The sequence below is a fragment of the Tachypleus tridentatus genome, chromosome 4 (assembly GCF_004210375.1).
Source record: "Tachypleus tridentatus isolate NWPU-2018 chromosome 4, ASM421037v1, whole genome shotgun sequence".
In the NCBI taxonomy this organism is placed as follows: domain Eukaryota; kingdom Metazoa; phylum Arthropoda; class Merostomata; order Xiphosura; family Limulidae; genus Tachypleus; species Tachypleus tridentatus.
Genome location: NC_134828.1, coordinates 118,940,807 through 118,958,944, shown reverse-complemented (window position 1 = coordinate 118,958,944; position 18,138 = coordinate 118,940,807). Strand labels below are relative to the sequence as shown.

Below are 18,138 nucleotides of genomic sequence, written 5' to 3'. Positions count from 1 at the left end.
GACACTCGCCTGCCCGCCCCAGTAACTTTCAAAGTATTTCTATAATGTACGTCCTGTAATAATCTGTTATCTTACAAAACCTTATATTAATAGCATTTAAAGCAAGAATAAAATGAAACGCACACATTTATGTTTATCTATTTCATAATTAAATCAATATTCCAAAGAACTAAAATAAATTGTAATCTGGGCTGTCCATTCTCAAACACTAACCTGTTTGTCTTTTTATTCTTTCGGGAGCCAAGAAGAGTTGGTTCTTCTCAGAACAGATATAATTCTTGTGATTTCCGGAAAGATCTGAAATATAAGTAATAGTTACTTTATATAATAGCAATTTATAATAATAGTACCTATTTTTAAGTACGTTTACTGAAATCAAAGTGATTGTAATTTTCAGGATAATAAAAATATTCCATACATTTTCAATATATAAATATTAGTAGTCCTTACTTCAAGAACGAGGTCAATCATAAGTGTAATGTGTTCGTTGTTTCAGTAGTGAAAACATATAAAAAGTATATAAATATTTTGTTGGTTTATTATTTACGTAGAGTAGCATAGTTTATATTCAACTAAGTCAGTTTTTTCTGATGTTCGACATATAAATTTTATTAGATTCTTTGCATCGTGCTTTTTTTTAAAAAGCAAGTAAAAGATAATTTAACCAGACATTCAACCGGACATTTAACCAGCATTTAGCTATTAACACAAAACTCGCAAAAATATTAGAAGTAACATTTTCACCTATAACAGCGTTTATATGGGTAAACTCATTCATACCAAAATTTAGTGCAAAGTTCCACAAGGGCTACCCACGCACAGCCTTCTGATAGACTACTGGAAAAGCAGCAAGTCAAAAGCACCTATGTTAAGTCTTAAACTAATTTTTTCTCATAAAATAATAAGAGCGCACCTACAACCAAACGCTGCAAAGCGTGTTTTTTTTAAACGGATTGATTACTATGTATCCTCAATTTCAAATCTAGGAATGCTCTCCCAGAGATGTTGCTCGGCCCAAGAAGTAAACACAAATTTCAATATTTCATAAAATAATATGAAATCTTTACAGAAGAATTAGTAAATTAAAATTTCGACTAAACTATAAACAGGAGAAAATAATATTATCAAATGAAATATATTAAAATAATTGTAAGTTAGTTTAAAAATCAAAACATAAGTAATGTATTAACTGTAGTCTCACTAAACCGAAATATTAAAAAAATCTAAAACAAAACTCGATAGAGGGCGTATTATCCACCATGTAACGTTGATCACACTCGGTTCTTACACGGTACGAAAATACGTTCGTACGTCCGTCATTATAAATAAACTCTGACAACCACTTCTTCAGAATAATAAGGGAATAATATCCCACATATACCCAACAAATTTATTCAAAATACGATGACGTTTAACTATATTATACAGGGAAAATGTGAAAAATTACATTAACAAACTATTTTACGTTTAATATTAGCTACCAAACTCCATTCTTTCAAACTATTTTACGTTTAATATCATCTACCAAACTCCATTCTTTCAAACTATTTTACGTTTAATATCAGCTACCAAACTCCATTCTTTCAAACTATTTTTAATATTTATCTACTCACCTTCGTCGGAACCTTCAATACAGTCCCTGAACCCATCACCAACAAATCTACGACTAATACAGCGTGGGTATCCACAGTAACATCTATACTGATCTGAAGCACATTCTTTTTGGAAGAAAAACAAAAAATGGTAAGTTTACTGATCATCGTGAGAACATTCGTCATACTCACAGTTATCATCTCTACCTGTTGTTTAAGTCACAAAGAATTTAAGACCGAGAGAATATATATATTATGAAATACATAGAAACTTGTTTTAAAACCAATTATTCACGCGTGGATATTTGTTAGTACTAATACCATCTTTAAGAACCAAATCTAATTAATTATGAAAAATAATTGATCTTGTAACCATAGGACTAACGTACGTTCAAGTAATTGAAGAGTGCTACAAAAGAATGGTAACTAATACTACGCTGAGGACATCTACAAATACATAAAATATAAAGAAATATTACAAGCATAATTATGAACTAAAACTTGTTCGATATCAGGCGAGCGCCTTTTCTGTATATGTTAGTTTTTAAACCATAAACACACTCATTTAGTTATATAGTCACTTGAATGTATATCAAAGCAATTTAATATATTTTAAAACTAATATTTACGTAAACACCTAAATCTTATTTAAAATGCACAGAGAGTGTAAGCTAAAAAAAACACACGTCTTCAACGATAACTTGTACTTTCACAACAAAATATTGTAATGTTTACTGTTAATATGCACTTAAAACTAAAATTATTATAGTATGTTTACATCATGTCAGTGTTTGAATTGCATGCTATCACTTTACTTTCACTTTTAAATCAAACTTAAATATTAGACTATTCATTGAGTACCCTCGTCGGAACCGTCCAGACAATCTACCGAACCATCCTGCACTTGGCTGTCCGGGATACATGTTAAGCTTGATCGGCACTGAAACTCATTGTTGCTGCATTCTAGAAATACAGAAATAAAAAACTGTCAAATCATGTAAATCATCTTTCCTGGATTACTGAACATTACAATGACGTCTATTATATTATATACTTTTACACTTACATGTACAAGTTACATTACGTTATCTTTCCCGGATTATAGAATATTTAAATCACTTACATGTGAAACTGGGTAAAGTATGGGATGGGGTTAGAAGTATTTGGTCCGTAACTTTTGACAGACAATGCGCTTTTGTGTCACCTGGATAAAACACACAGTGGCATAGCTATCATTACATAGACCTCATGTTTCAACATTTCCTAGTCAATCAGCACCAAACTTGACCAGGAATGTTATGAAAGAGTGAGGGAAAAAGCTACCATATCAGCGCAATTTTACACAATGATACAGGATGACACGAGGAAGTTCATGAGAGGGTTACATCCCCCATCTAATTTCACATTGAAAACATTTTATCTTTATTTTCTGTATTATACCTTATGTATTTTTATTTCACTTTTAATGTTTATTAGATTAAAAAAAGAAAATAAAAGCACACTTTCTATCCTTTGTTATCAACGAGTTTTTATTTCACCCATCTAATGGATCGGTGCTTCAGCTAACATACTATTATAATGAAACCCAACTGAGACTTAATATACTGTTATAACCACACTTATTCTAGCAGATAGGTTATATATTATTATAATCATTGTAAGTGACCTTAAGACATACACGACTATTCAAGTTAATGCGAGTGTTATAAATTAGATAGTTTAAGTACAGCGTGAGTGCTAAATCTAGTTATTTTAAGAAGCAATAGTATATCGTAAGTTTGTCTGCGTAACTGTATACGAATTATTATAAGTTGTGTAGTACAACTGCTTGAATTGGCACTTGTTATATTATTACATCATGTTACTAGAGGTCCGACATAGTCAGGTGGTTAGGGCACTCGATTCATAATCTAAGTGTTGCAGTTTCGATACCCTATCACACCAAAAATGCTCGTCCTTTTAGCCGTTGGGGCGTTATAATGGTACGGTCAATCCCACTATTCGTTAGTCGACGGTGAGTGGTGATGACTAGCTTACACGAGACGGGTAGCACAGATAGCTCTCGTGTAGCTTTACACAAAACTCAAAAACAAATAAACTTGTTACTAGCGCCTTCTGAGTTTTTCTCATTGTTTGATTGAGTATTATTGCATCGTAATAGTTCATTATGTTTAGAAAGTTCTAGGCTTTGATCAGGCTAAAAATATGCATAAAACATGTAATTTAAGTTAATTAGAGAGTTAGATTGAGACTGTATGATTATGAGTTGAGTCATAAAGAGTGTATAGTAGAGACTTTCTAAGTGAAATTATCACAGTTTGTATTGTAGTAACAAAGTATAAAATAATAATTTTTTTCAGTTATGTTTTGTGTGGAATTGGTGAAAAGAAACGATTATTTAAAGTTCTGGATACAACTCCAAAGAACAACAGCGTAACGTAAGTGAAATTGCCACAGCTTGTATTGTAATAACAGAGTATAGAAAACATATTATTGTAAAACAAATAGACTGTGTGCTTTTTTGTTCATTGTTAAAATTTATCGAAAACAAATTGCAGACACCTGTTGCAAAGACTCTAGCCCTGATTATTTGAAATACAGGATTATAGGCTACTTAATAGCGATGGAACAGTAAAGAGGGTTTGATTGTGGTTGATTGTTTGTAATTAAGCACCAACCTACACAATGGACAATCTGTGCTCTGCCCTCAGGAGTATCAAAACCTGGTTTCTAACGCTGTGATTCCACAGAATTCCACTGGGGCTAGTAAAGAGGGGAAGAGTAGCTTTATATTTAAAATGTGAGTTACATCCTGTTGAAGTTTAATATATTAATTATAATAGTAAGGAGACTGATTTCATTTAGATTTATATTAGTGGATATAAAGGGAAAGGATTTTAGTGGGAATTTGTTACAGACCACCAGATGGCACTGAAGGAATTAGTAAGAAACTTTATAATGAGATTAAGATTCTAGCTGTTGATAATGTCATAATTATGGGCAGTTTTAGTTTCAGGCATATAGATTCAGAAATGCTAGAGCCAAACCATGAGGGTTGGTTGGTTGGCGTTTATTGGAGCAAAGCAACTAGGCCATCTGCACCAAACAAACGGTAAAAAAAGCAATATAGAGGAGAATAGGTAAAACAACGGGCAGACAAGAGACGGTTGTTTGATTTAAAGAGCCAAATAAGACGAGCATTAACCATTTCATGAAAGACATTACAGAGACAGCTACTCAAGGAAAGCTCTTGCCGAGAGTATCGGCGATGTTCTTGGACATCAGTAACTTCTTTACAATTGAAGAACAAGATGGATAGTGGATGAGAAATATACTTCCAACTAAACATCCAAAACTTGTCCCATAAGATTTTAGAGCTGATATACTGCCAACTAACCATCCAAAACTTATCCCATAAGATTTTGGAGCTGGTGGTAGAAAAAATGCTTATTTTGAACTTAATGCAATATTCCTTTTGGTTTTGACGTCAAACCTATCGTGCACTGGTATGAGCCCACTGGAAAGCATTTCAGTTAGAAATAGTGAAATGCCTGCAAAAGAAATGTCAGGTCTGTTTTTGAGCCTTCTGTCTTCTGTGCCTCCTGGCAGGCAAGAGCTCGCCAAGGATAAGGATATCATGAAACACATGTCGATATCTTAGGAATATAATTAGCAGCTGTCTGGAAAATACAGTCACTCACTACTACCACTCAGTCATCGATGGAAGACAGACAATAATATGATCAATTCCAAGAGAGTGGTGCAAGATAGCTATTTGACTTGGTTCAACTTCCACCGGTTAAAAGCCACTGCAATTAACACAGTGAGGGTCCAATTCACACTCGTATTCATCATGGTCTTTGCTACTGCAATGAGCACACGTCAAAGAACCACTACACGATACCTTTGAGTGAGTAAACTGCTGACAGTGAAACTATCTCAGAGTTGGGAATATACAGCTATAGCTTACAATTCATCTAACTCACCGTGACAGCAGTGGATGGACGTGATGATGTAAACGTCAAAATGAGAACATCAGTAGCCACCATAATTCCATACTTACAAGGAGAAAAACGCCTCATTGCAGAAACTCCTTGAAAGAAGAAAACCATCGAGAATCTCTTACTCGAGAATGTTCTTCAAATCCTTCTCAACAATAACGCCTCGAAAATATGAGGAGTAACCTCAATAGGTAAATCCTGAATGATCTTTGGATTCAAGAGAAGTTTACTGTGTTTTGGAGTATATGTTTCCATCAAGATGATCCCAGAACGTAACTTCTTGACTGAATTTGGAGAGCCAGAAAGACCCTATAATCCAATCAGAATCAAAAAGGGAGACATTTACCCTAAAGGTTTGTCTGGCAAAGAATATAGTATGATAAAATGAGGTACAGGTGTAGGAGGAGGTGAAGACTGCTGCCCAGAGTCTTCAAGACGTAACCATTTACCCATGATTTGTTTTTATTTGGATTTGAGAGATCCATAATGAAAGAAGAAAGATTCAGTGCCTACTGACCTCACTCACAATGGAGCACTACGAGGTAATGTACTACAATGCCAAACAAGGACACTGCAGCAATGCCAGGGTTTCATGAGCACTATACCCAAACATCAGCATCAGACACAATGTCCATAACATCCGTTGAGAATGTCTAATATTGGTACTCGGTTGACCCTAGCCCAACAGGACCAGAAGATTGGCTTCGGGAGCACCTCAAGGCCATCCATCTTCAGGAATTCAAGACCAAAGTGGCATTTGGTGGTTGGACCTCTCCTGTCCTGGAAGGGTCGCCACGCAGGGCAAAACGTGGATGTATGTTCAGATCTCAGAGAATTAGTACAGAACCATTTCTGGGAGACCCCCCACCATGTACTGAAATACATCTCGAGAAGGACTATGAGGAAGAAAGATCTTGTAAGCTTCGGGACGACTTTCTTCACTAATTAATCAAGGAACCTATTAGAAATAATGGTATTTTAGTTTTATTGTTAACTTCAAATATAGAAATGATCGGAAAAGTAGAAATTGGATAACATCTGGGAGCGAGTGATCATTGGTCCATTTGGTTCAATGTTTTGTTGCATATTGAAATAAGCAATAATGGTGTTTTTTACAAATTTAGAAAAGCAGATTTTCAGTAGATCTGACAAGAATTATGTTTGTGAATTGAACAGCTTAATTATTTAGGTATACTGATCAGATATGAAGAATTATGTTTGTGAATTGAACAGCTTAATTATTTAGGTATACTGATCAGATATGAAGAATTATGTTTGTGAATTGAACAGCTTAATTATTTAGGTATACTGATCAGATATGGAAATTTTTAAAGATATATTTTTTTAAATATTCAAGACAACATATTCATTATATAAATAACAGGGTGGCTCTAAGTTAAAAACCAGGATAGCGAATATCGTAAAAGATAAAGAAAAACATCACGAATTTAATAAATTTGAAATAACTGTTGTTACAATGTTGTTGATAAATGTATAAGTGATAAGGGCTGACTTTAAGTTTATTTGTTGTTTACAATTTAATTCAGTCTTGAGTTTGGAACAGCCGAAATGGACTGACAGGTGGTAGATTATTCAAAACATTATTTTAAGTAGTAATTAAGTTATAACTAATATATAATATATGAAGTATTTAATAATATCCATCCTTGGAAAGTAAGGTATAAACTGTTATAACGACCATAGCTACAAAAACATATCGAAATCAATTATAGCACCTAAGATGTATGATTACCATGTTGAGACACTTTTCAGATTTAATCCACTGAAAACTATGTATGATTACCATGTTAAGAACTTTCAGATGTAATCCACTGAAAACTATGTATGATTACCATGTTGAGACACTTTTCAGATTTAATCCACTGAAAACTATGCATGATTACCATGTTAAAACACTTTTCAGATTTAATCCACTGAAAACTATGTATGATTACCATGTTAAGACACTTTTCAGATGTAATCCACTGAAAACTATGTATGATTACCATGTTGAGACACTTTTCAGATGTAATCCACTGAAAACTATGTATGATTACCATGTTAAGACACTTTTCAGATTTAATCCACTGAAAACTATGTATGATTACCATGTTAAGACACTTTTCAGATGTAATCCACTGAAAACTATGTATGATTACCATGTTGAGACACTTTTCAGATGTAATCCACTGAAAACTATGTATGATTACCATGTTAAGACACTTTTCAGATGTAATCCACTGAAAACCTTGAATAAGATGTAATATAATATTTTACCATTATATTGATTATTTCTTCTAGGTGAAATATTTTGAATAACAAACACTTAACACGCAAAAAAATGCAAATTACAAATAAAGTTTGTTCTTTCAATTTTCATTAATTATGCTTGAGAATATGCTGTGTCATATAATTATTTCTAGAAAATTGAAACTCACTTCGAACAAAAGATTTTAACGCATATTTAATGATGTGAAAAGGTGCCTTTATATCAAGATCGTTTTCATTGTCACACATTTCACATACAACTTTTCATATATACGTCACTAGAGGGAATGAGTCGGATGCCAGTTACCTTTGCAGTCAATGACCAAGAAACTAGGCCTAGCCTACTTTTCAAATTTGTTTGGAGGCGCAAGAAAGGCGAGTGACCCTCTAATGTTTCACATTTCTAACCTTCTACCATATTTAACATTACTTTACAATATCTTGAGTTTAGTGCACTTCCTTTATGTTCAAACTGATGTTTGTAATCATTAGAACTTAAATTTCGAGACAAGTGTATTAAATGGTTTCACGTAGAATTTTAAACTAAAATTTGTATGCTGAAGTAAAATTAATTATTTCTCAATTCCGTGATATAATTATCTGGTGATCACTTCAGAGTACTGTAAAAGTGGTGGCTGGTGGCCACTTTAGAGTACTGTAAAAGTGGTGTCTGGTGGCCACTTCAGAGTACTGTAAAAGTGGTGTCTGGTAGCCACTTCAGAGTACTGTAAAAGTGGTGTCTGGTAGCCACTTCAGAGTACTGTAAAAGTGGTATCTGGTAGCCACTTCAGAGTACTGTAAAAGTGGTGTCTGGTGATTACTTCAGAGTACTGTAAAAGTGGTGTCTGGTGGCCACTTCAGAGTACTGTAAAAGTGGTGTCTGGTGATCACTTCAGAGTACTGTAAAAGTGGTGTCTGGTGATCACTTCAGAGTACTGTAAAAGTGGTGTCTGGTGGCCACTTCAGAGTACTGTAAAAGTGGTGTCTGGTGATCACTTCAGAGTACTGTAAAGTGGTGTCTGGTGATCACTTCAGAGTACTGTAAAGTGGTGTCTGGTGGCCACTTCAGAGTACTGTAAAAGTGGTGTCTGGTGATCACTTCAGAGTACTGTAAAAGTGGTGTCTGGTGGCCACTTCAGAGTACTGTAAAAGTGGTGTCTGGTGACCACTTCAGAGTACTGTAAAAGTGGTGTCTGGTGACCACTTCAGAGTACTGTAAAAGTGGTGTCTGGTAGCCATTTCAGAGTACTGTAAAAGTGGATTTAAAGAACAAAAGCTAATTAATTTATATGAATTTTCGGAGCAAGAGACATATTATCTCTCTCTGTATACTGAACTGTCCGGCATGGCCAGGTGGTTAAGGTGCTAGACTCGTAATCCGAAGGTCGCGGATTCGAATCATCGTCGCCTTGGGGGCGTTATAATGTGGCAGTCAACCCCACTATTCGTTGGTAAAAGAGTTGGCGGTGGGTGGTGATGACTAGCTACCTCCCCTCTAGTCTTACACTGCTAAATTAGGGACGGCTAGCACTGATAGCCCTCGTGTAGCTTTGCGCGAAATCCAAAACAAACAAACACTGAACTGTTTGGAAAGGTAACGTCCCAAGAAGTACATTATTTTAATAATTAGAAAATGAAAGTATTTATTTCACCTGTTCGATCATCATTAGCTCCTACTGAGATCTGGTTCTTCAGTGGCATCTCTGTTTGTTTGAGAGCATCATACGTGTCATATATAACTTACTATTGCACTGTTTGCATTATATATTTTCAGAGAATATGTTGGCTTGTCTACTTCGACAAACTCAAAATAACTCTCACATACTGAAGTTTTCATTTGATTTTTGAGAAACAGAGAGACAATGTGGCATTAAAATATATAAATATAAAAATGTAAGTAAAATTTTTATTGAATAATATATGAGTAATCCATTAAATGACAAGTATACCTTGAATAACATAGAATTATTGCTTATTTATCAACATTAGGGGCTGTTCAATTCACTGTTGTGATGTAATTATTTAGTTTTATTGATTTATTTCTACTTTAGGTGCAGTATGAGTTCCAGAAAGCAGAACAGAACTTACACCAAGTTGTTAATCCACGATATCTGAAAATAGAAGTGATTTTAATTAGAGTTTCAGTACAAAATGAGGTCATTTTGACAAAGTTCGTTGACCTTTAAAAATCTTTTCTTTAACAAATCATATGCTACGTTTTGTTTACAGAACCTACCTGGATAATTCACTCTAAATGGTATGGATAATAAGGCTTAATTCTTTTTTTACAGTTAATGAACGATAACTTATAAGTAGCCAAATTTAATAGCCCTTTTTATTCTCACGCGCACATATTTTTGACGTGCCTAACAATTTTACTCATCCCAATAATTAAATTATTTGTTCCTATGTTTGTGTACTACAGTTTAAAAATGTTCAAATTAATGTATTCCAAAAAGACGAATAACTTTTGTAATTTTGTTAAACTTTATAAGTTGTTTTAAAATATTGTATCACGTGAGAGTTTCAGGTGATCAACAGAAGTTTTAGTAACTTTGATAAACTTTATAAGTTGTTTTAAAATATTGTATCACGTGAGAGTTTCAGGTGATCAACAGAAGTTTTAGTAGCTTTGATAAACTTTATAAGTTGTTTTAAAATATTGTATCACGTGAGAGTTTCAGGTGATCAACAGAAGTTTTAGTAGCTTTGATAAACTTTATAAGTTGTTTTAAAATATTGTATCACGTGAGAGTTTCAGGTGATCAATTTAAGGGTCTTTGTAAAATAATCGGTGTTCTTCTCACGTTTGTCTTTATATTTTTCCTTTTATAATTATTTTGCTAAAATTCTAGGAGCAAGTTTTCACATACAATCATATTATTGTTTCATATCTATGTAAACTGTTCGTTATTTCAGTCAGGTAAATTCTGGTCATATCTGATCGTGAGTTCTAGAAATATGTTAACAATTTGTAGTTAAATAAACTCATAATCTGTGTACGTGTAAAATATCCAGGTTTATTGTAGTTAAGCACAAAGCTACACAATTGGCTATTTGTGCTTTTCCCACCGCGGGTATTGAAACCCGGTTTTTAGCGTTATAAATTACAATACTGATTAGTAGTTTGAATTTAGTGCACTTGGAAATATTGTGTGGGACAGCATTATCCAAAATGATGCCTTGTCTTCATTGTAACTATACGTTTTCCGAGTTTATCATGAAAAGTCCTTCTTTGTATCTAGTTGTATGAAAAGTATCCAAAACATTAACATTTATATATTTAAATAGGTTTTCCTAAGCTTATGTTGGATCTGAAGAGAACGATTTGTTCTTGGTAGGTTTAGTTTTGACTCTCGAACGTGAACACTGAAAAAATAATAACGAATCTTTTGGTTTTATTCATAACTGCGTCTATTACTTTGTTATATATTCATTTTTAACTAAATGTAAAATATTTTTACTAGAATACAGTAAACATTATATGATTAAATTGTGAATCTTAAAAGTTGACAAATTAATTTGGGTCAGTTATAACCTAGTTTGCATGCTGGCCTGCATGTCAAAAGGTCCAACGTACGAGTCGTTATACGCCACTGAATACACTCCACATATTAAACTGTTGACGCTTTATAACTGTGACTGTTCCGTTACACAGATGAAAACAACTACATAAGCGGCAAGTAGTAGTAACTGGTTGCTTTCCCTTTTTGTCAGAAGTTCAACATTAGAGTGGCTATACTTATTTGCAAAAACGGCTCGTTTGGGTTAATAAAATATTTTACATAGAAGAGCGAACAACGTTTCGACCTTCTTCGGTCATCGTCAGGTTCACAAAGAAAGAGGTAACTGACCGGAAGCTGACCACATGTTTGAAAGGGGTTGTGTAACTGAGTGTCGGAATATAGAGGGCGGTATTAGATGTTTGAATATATAATTTTATTTATTTTATTATATTAATATAGGTATAAAGGCGTTCCTTTATATTGGTTTATTTTGGGTTTATGTTGTTGTATAAGTAAGGCTTCTTTAATTTTGCGTTTGTTTATGTTTGTTTCTTCATTTAGTATTTGAGTGTTTTCTATGGTTATGTTGTGTTTATTTGACTTGCAGTGTTCGAAAATGTGTGAAGGTGACTTTTTATGTTCTTTGAATCTGGTTTCCATTTTCTACTTGTTTCTCAATATAGAAGTCGTGGCAGTTATCACATTGTATTTTATAAATAATGTTGGTGTGGTGTTTGTCAGTGTAGTTTTACATAGTATAGACCTCAGTTTTGTGCCTGGTTTTGAATAAATTTGGTATTAACTGGAATGTCATATTTTGTTACTAGTTTTGCCAAATGTTGGTTATTTGTTTGCTGATGTCAGGAATATATGGTATACAGCAGTATATGGTTTCGTGATTTTTGATTCGTGAGATATATTTACTTTAGTTGGTCGATTTTGCTTTCTGTCTAGGTGTGTGCGTATAATGTTTTCTACGGTTTGTGGAGGAAACTTATTGATGTTGATGAAGTATTGTTTTATTTTGTCTAATTCATCGTTAATTTTATCTGGTAAGCATAGTTTTATGGCTGTGTTTATTTGGTTTCTTAGTATGTTGAGTTTTTGTTTTGTTTCATGTGCTGAGTCCCAAGGAATGTATAGTCCAGTATGGGTGATTTTTCGGTGGATTTCTGTTTTGAATTGTGTGTCGGTTCTTGTAATTTTGAGGTTAAGAAATGATATTTGATTGCTTTCTTCCTGTTCACATGTGAAGTTAATGTTGGGATGTATAGAGTTAATGTGATTGAAAAAATTAAGTAAGTGTTCTGTAGATTTGAATCCCGCAACCGTGTCATGTACATATCTGTACCAGTATAGTGGTGGATGTGATGCTAGAAAAACTAGAAAAACTAAGATGCAAACAACAGAAAAGACACCAAAACGACAAACCGTTGACTAACCTCATAATTAACAGATCCGACCGACAATTAAACACTGACGAGATACATCTACTTAACAAAGGACTCAACTTCGCAATAGCACCTAGGTACATTCCAACCATAGAAATCAAAACATGTTTAGAAGACCTAGCCAGGAGACTTGTGATACTTTCTACAGAGAACAAAAACAAGGAAACAACCAAAAACAACCAACAGAAAGACGACAACTTAGATAATTTTAGTGACATCCAACAGCCAAACTTCCCAGGTAAAATTACAAATTTATATTTTCCAGAAACACCTAAAAACAACATCTTAAACGATATTTTCAAAGCATATTCTCACAAAACCATCAACATAATTTCACAAAACAGAAAACTGAAAAACAACCTTACAAAAAGAGACATTAATTGCATTAAAAACCTAAAACAAGACAAAAACATAAAAATTCTAAAAGCAGATAAAGGTAACGCTATAGTCATAATGAACACGAATGAATACATCCAAAAATGAATAACATCCTATCAGACACGAACAAATTTAAACCAATACACACAAATCCAACAAAGACACACGAGACGCAACTGAACAAATTGCTACTACAAATGAAAAAACCAACACAATTTCACAAACACTTTATTCCTACCTACGTAAAACCGACTCACGCACACCGCAAATATACGGCATCCCCAAACCTCATAAACCAGATTGTCCATTACGACCAATAATGTCCACATATGAATCGTTTAATTACAATCTTGGTAAATACATAGCATGGGCATTCTCCAAATATGTAACATCAGCCAGCTCATTCATCAAAAACTCTTTTAATTTCAAGTCTAATCTAAATCAACTTAATCATAAAGCCTTAATGGACAGTTTTGATGTTATATCCCTCTTCACAGACGTTCCAACCACTGAAGCCTGCAAGATAGCCTTATAACTCTATATCCGAAACCCTAACCCAACTATAGACATTCCCAGTAACCAGTAAGCAACCCTCATAGAATTCACCACGATAAAGACAAACTTCATGTTCAACAACCAAAACTATATACAAACAAATGGCCTAAGCATGGGCAACCCAGTATCACCAGTTCTAGCCAATATTTTTATGACACAAGTTGAAACACAAGCAATTAACACAGCATTACATCCACCACTATACTGGTACAGATATGTAGATGACACGGTTGCGGGATTCAAATCTACAGAACACATACTTAATTTTTTCAATCACATTAACTCTATACATCCCAACATTAACTTCACATGTGAACAGGAAGAAAGCAATCAAATATCATTTCTTAACCTCAAAATTACAAGAACCGACACACAATTCAAAACAGAAATCCACCGAAAAATCACCCATACTGGACTATACATTCCTTGGGACTCAGCACATGAAACAAAACAAAAACTCAACATACTAAGAAACCAAATAAACACAGCCATAAAACTATGCTCACCAGATAAAATTAACGATGAATTAGACAAAATAAAACAATACTTCATCAACATCAATAAGTTTCCTCCACAAACCGTAGAAAACATTACACGCACACACCTAATCAGAAAGCAAAATCAACCAACTAAAGTAAGTATATCTCACGAATCAAAAAATCACGAAACCATATACTGCTGTATACCATATATTCCTGACATCAGCAAACAAATAACCAACATTTGGCAAAAAACTAGTAACAAAATATGACATTCCAGTTAATACCAAATTTATTCAAAAACCAGGCACAAAACTGAGGTCTATACTATGTAAAAACTACACTGACAAACACCACACCAACATTATTTATAAAATACAATGTGATAACTGCCACGACTTCTATATTGAAGAAACAAGTAGAAAAATGGAAACCAGATTCAAAGAACATAAAAAGTCACCTTCACACGTTTTCGAACACTGCAAGTCAAATAAACACAACATAACCATAGAAAACACTCAAATACTAAATAAAGAAACAAACATAAACAAACGCAAAATTAAAGAAGCCTTACTTATACAACAACATAAACCCAAAATAAACCAATATAAAGGAACGCCTTTATACCTATATTAATATAATAAAATAAATAAAATTATATATTCAAACATCTAATACCGCCCTCTACATTCCGACTCTCAGTTACACAACCCCTTTCAAACATGTGGTCAGCTTCCGGTCAGTTACCTCTTTCTTTGTGAACCTGACGATGACCGAAGAAGGTCGAAACGTTGTTCGCTCTTCTATGTAAAATATTTTCTCAACCCAAACGAGCCGTTTTTTGCATATAAATTTCTCAACAAGTGGGTTTCTCGACATCACAGAGACTGGCTATACCTTATTAGGAGTCTCTGATCTAACTATTAAACATGATAAAACAAAGGGTGAAAATACTAAATAAGAATTAGTTTTGCGAGAACTGTTCTTACTTTATGAATGATAGTTTTATTATTTGATAATAGATGGCGATAAAACAATAGCTAACTTAATAAGTGCGAAAATTATGATGTAGTTGTTTTGAATCAAGCACAAAGCTACACAATGGGCTATCTGTGCTCTGCCAACCACGGGTATGGAAACCCGGTTTTTAGCATTGTAAGTCTGCAGACATACCGCTGAGCCACTGGGGGGCAAATTATGATGTAAGATTCAATACAAGTAGTTTAGTATTTCCTGGATTCATTTTTATTCATTGACACTTTATACCTCAGATTATTAGCTTGTTTACGACAAATGAATTCGACAGAGTATTTTCGGAGAAGTATGCAGAGAAACAGGAAGCTTTTGTAACTAGTGTTGTCCACAACTTGTTATTTGTTCACTAAACATTTAACGTTTTATCATGTAATATCATCTACGATCGAACGGTACGAATATCACTGGATATTTGTCTCTTATTTTTTATTTGGTTCAGTTGTTTTTTATGTTGTTTAAAGTCATATGGCCCGATTATTGAGATATGATGTGTCATCGATTCTACAGAACTAGAGCGATTTCCACATATATGTCAAATCACTGTTCGCAAGAGTCAGTTTCACATGGCCCATATAACCATATTTGGCCAGAAAACATCGTTTATACTAATAGTTTTGTTCTCTTGGTGTCAATACTCAAGACTGAAGGATAATTCATTAATAGATTCTAGCTTTTATTAGTTGGGTACCTGACATGTTTATATACAGTTCACTGCTAGTAGGTACCTGACATGTTTATATACAGTTCACTGCTAGTGGGTACCTGACATGTTTATATACAGTTCACTGCTAGTGGGTACCTGACATGTTTATATACAGTTCACTGCTAGTGGGTACCTGAATAATTTATATACAGTTCACTGCTAGTGGGTACCTGAATAATTTATATACAGTTCACTGCTTGTGGGTACCCGACACGTTTATATACATTTCACATGTTACATTATAGTGAGTAAATTATTTTTTCTGTTACAACCCTCATTGTTAAGAAATGTCGAAATTCAATAAATGAAATACTTATGGTTTCTATAAGAAATAAGTAAAACATTATTGCAGTAGTTAGTGAAAGAGATTACAGTATTGAAGGTAGTTTTGTTAAAAAGTTTTGTGAGTAATATGGACCTCCAAGTGTAAATAAGTTATACGGATGTCTTTAAACAACTGATGGATCTCAATTGTAATGCTAATTTGGAACTAAAATATTCATACAACTTACACAGGTTTTACCTCCGTAATATTAAAATATAAAGTTTTGTACTGATCGTTATTCAAATCACAAGCCTTGAACACTGGATCAGAGGTAAATCTGCAGGCTTAGAACATTAAAAATCGGGTTTTGATACCCGTGGTGGGCAGAGAAAAGATAACTCGCTGTGTAGCGTTCTACTTTATTATAATGAAGTAACATACGGCCCTAGTGGCATCTTTAATAATATTGATTAAAAACCCGATAACAGATGCTGTGTAATGAATACTCATGTCGTGTATTTTGAAGTTTAGTTGAGAATACAATAAAATGATTGAAAAAGTACCATATTACTTGTAAAGTAGTGCTTGAAAAAGTACCATATTACTTGTAAAGTAGTGCTTGAAAAAGTACCATATTACTTGTAAAGTAGTGCTTGAAAAAAGTACCATATTACTTGTGAAGTAGTGCTTGAAAAAGTACCATATTACTTGTAAAGTAGTGCTTGAAAAAAGTACCATATTACTTGTGAAGTAGTGCTTGAAAAAAGTACCATATTACTTGTAAAGTAGTGCTTGAAAAAAAGTACCATATTACTTGTAAAGTAGTGCTTGAAAAAAGTACCATATTACTTGTAAAGTAGTGCTTGAAAAAAGTACCATATTACTTGTGAAGTAGTGCTTGAAAAAAGTACCATATTACTTGTAAAGTAGTGCTTGAAAAAAGTACCATATTACTTGTGAAGTAGTGCTTGAAAAGTACCATATTACTTGTAAAGTAGTGCTTGAAAAAAGTACCATATTACTTGTAAAGTAGTGCTTGAAAAAGTACCATATTACTTGTGAAGTAGTGCTTGAAAAAAATACCAAATTACTTGTAAAGTGGTGCAGTTGACAATGGATAGAGATTGGTGTTGCGTGAACTATCTTATTTTCGTTAGACGTACCGTTAGTTGGTAAGTAAATACACTTCCAGTTTTAAGGGAAATATATCTAACGTTCTGAGTTAAATTTTGTGTTTAATTCCAATCAGATAATCTACTTCAACCTTCATATTTGTCCACCGCTTGGACAACGATAAGTCTACGGATTTACAACGCTAAAATCAGGGGTTCGATTCCCCTCGATGGACGCAACAAATAGTCCTACGTATATATCAAGTACGGCATGCTAACGTTTCTCTTTATTGGCCTTAATATTTTCAGATCAGCGTTCTATGTGTCACTATCCTCATCAACATAACATTTACGTTAAATACTTTCTAATTCAACTTTTAACTGACGTAATACTCTGGAAACCAGCATGCACGTTGTAACATTAACGACTAGTATTTCAAACAAAATTAAAAAACGTCCAACCATTGTTGCATTCTGGGTAGATATTTATGACTTGAAATGTCCTTTTTAACTCAGGTTTGCGCATAGTTAAAATCAATTAAATAGCACATTTGAAGGCCAACCTTTAATTGTTTGGTATTGTATTCAAGGGTAATTGTCTTTGTGAGAACATAAACTTGAAGAGAAATTTGGCAAGACTATAGAACACTTTGAAGGCCATTCTGTTTCTTTACGTGTAGTGAAAGTTACTGTCAAAGCTGGAATTGCTGTTGGAGTCCATGTTCTTACACCATCTTATCGTTCAACTGGGCCAAGGACAACCACGAGTTACGCAGTTATATCCTTCCTTAAA

At 33.7% G+C, this 18,138-nt stretch overlaps 1 protein-coding gene across 2 annotated transcripts in view; it reads right to left on the bottom strand.

The window, feature by feature from the left end:
- Nucleotides 1-18,138, bottom strand: part of LOC143249952 (uncharacterized) — a 107,889-nt gene that overhangs the window by 42,551 nt on the left and 47,200 nt on the right. For both annotated transcript variants that reach the window (XM_076500586.1, XM_076500587.1), the window contains exons 3-5: nucleotides 2,454-2,555; nucleotides 1,614-1,718; nucleotides 214-297 (exon numbers count right to left, since the gene is read on the bottom strand). In XM_076500586.1, the coding sequence (XP_076356701.1) occupies nucleotides 214-297; nucleotides 1,614-1,718; nucleotides 2,454-2,555 (291 nt within the window). The remainder of the gene's footprint in view (nucleotides 1-213; nucleotides 298-1,613; nucleotides 1,719-2,453; nucleotides 2,556-18,138) is intronic.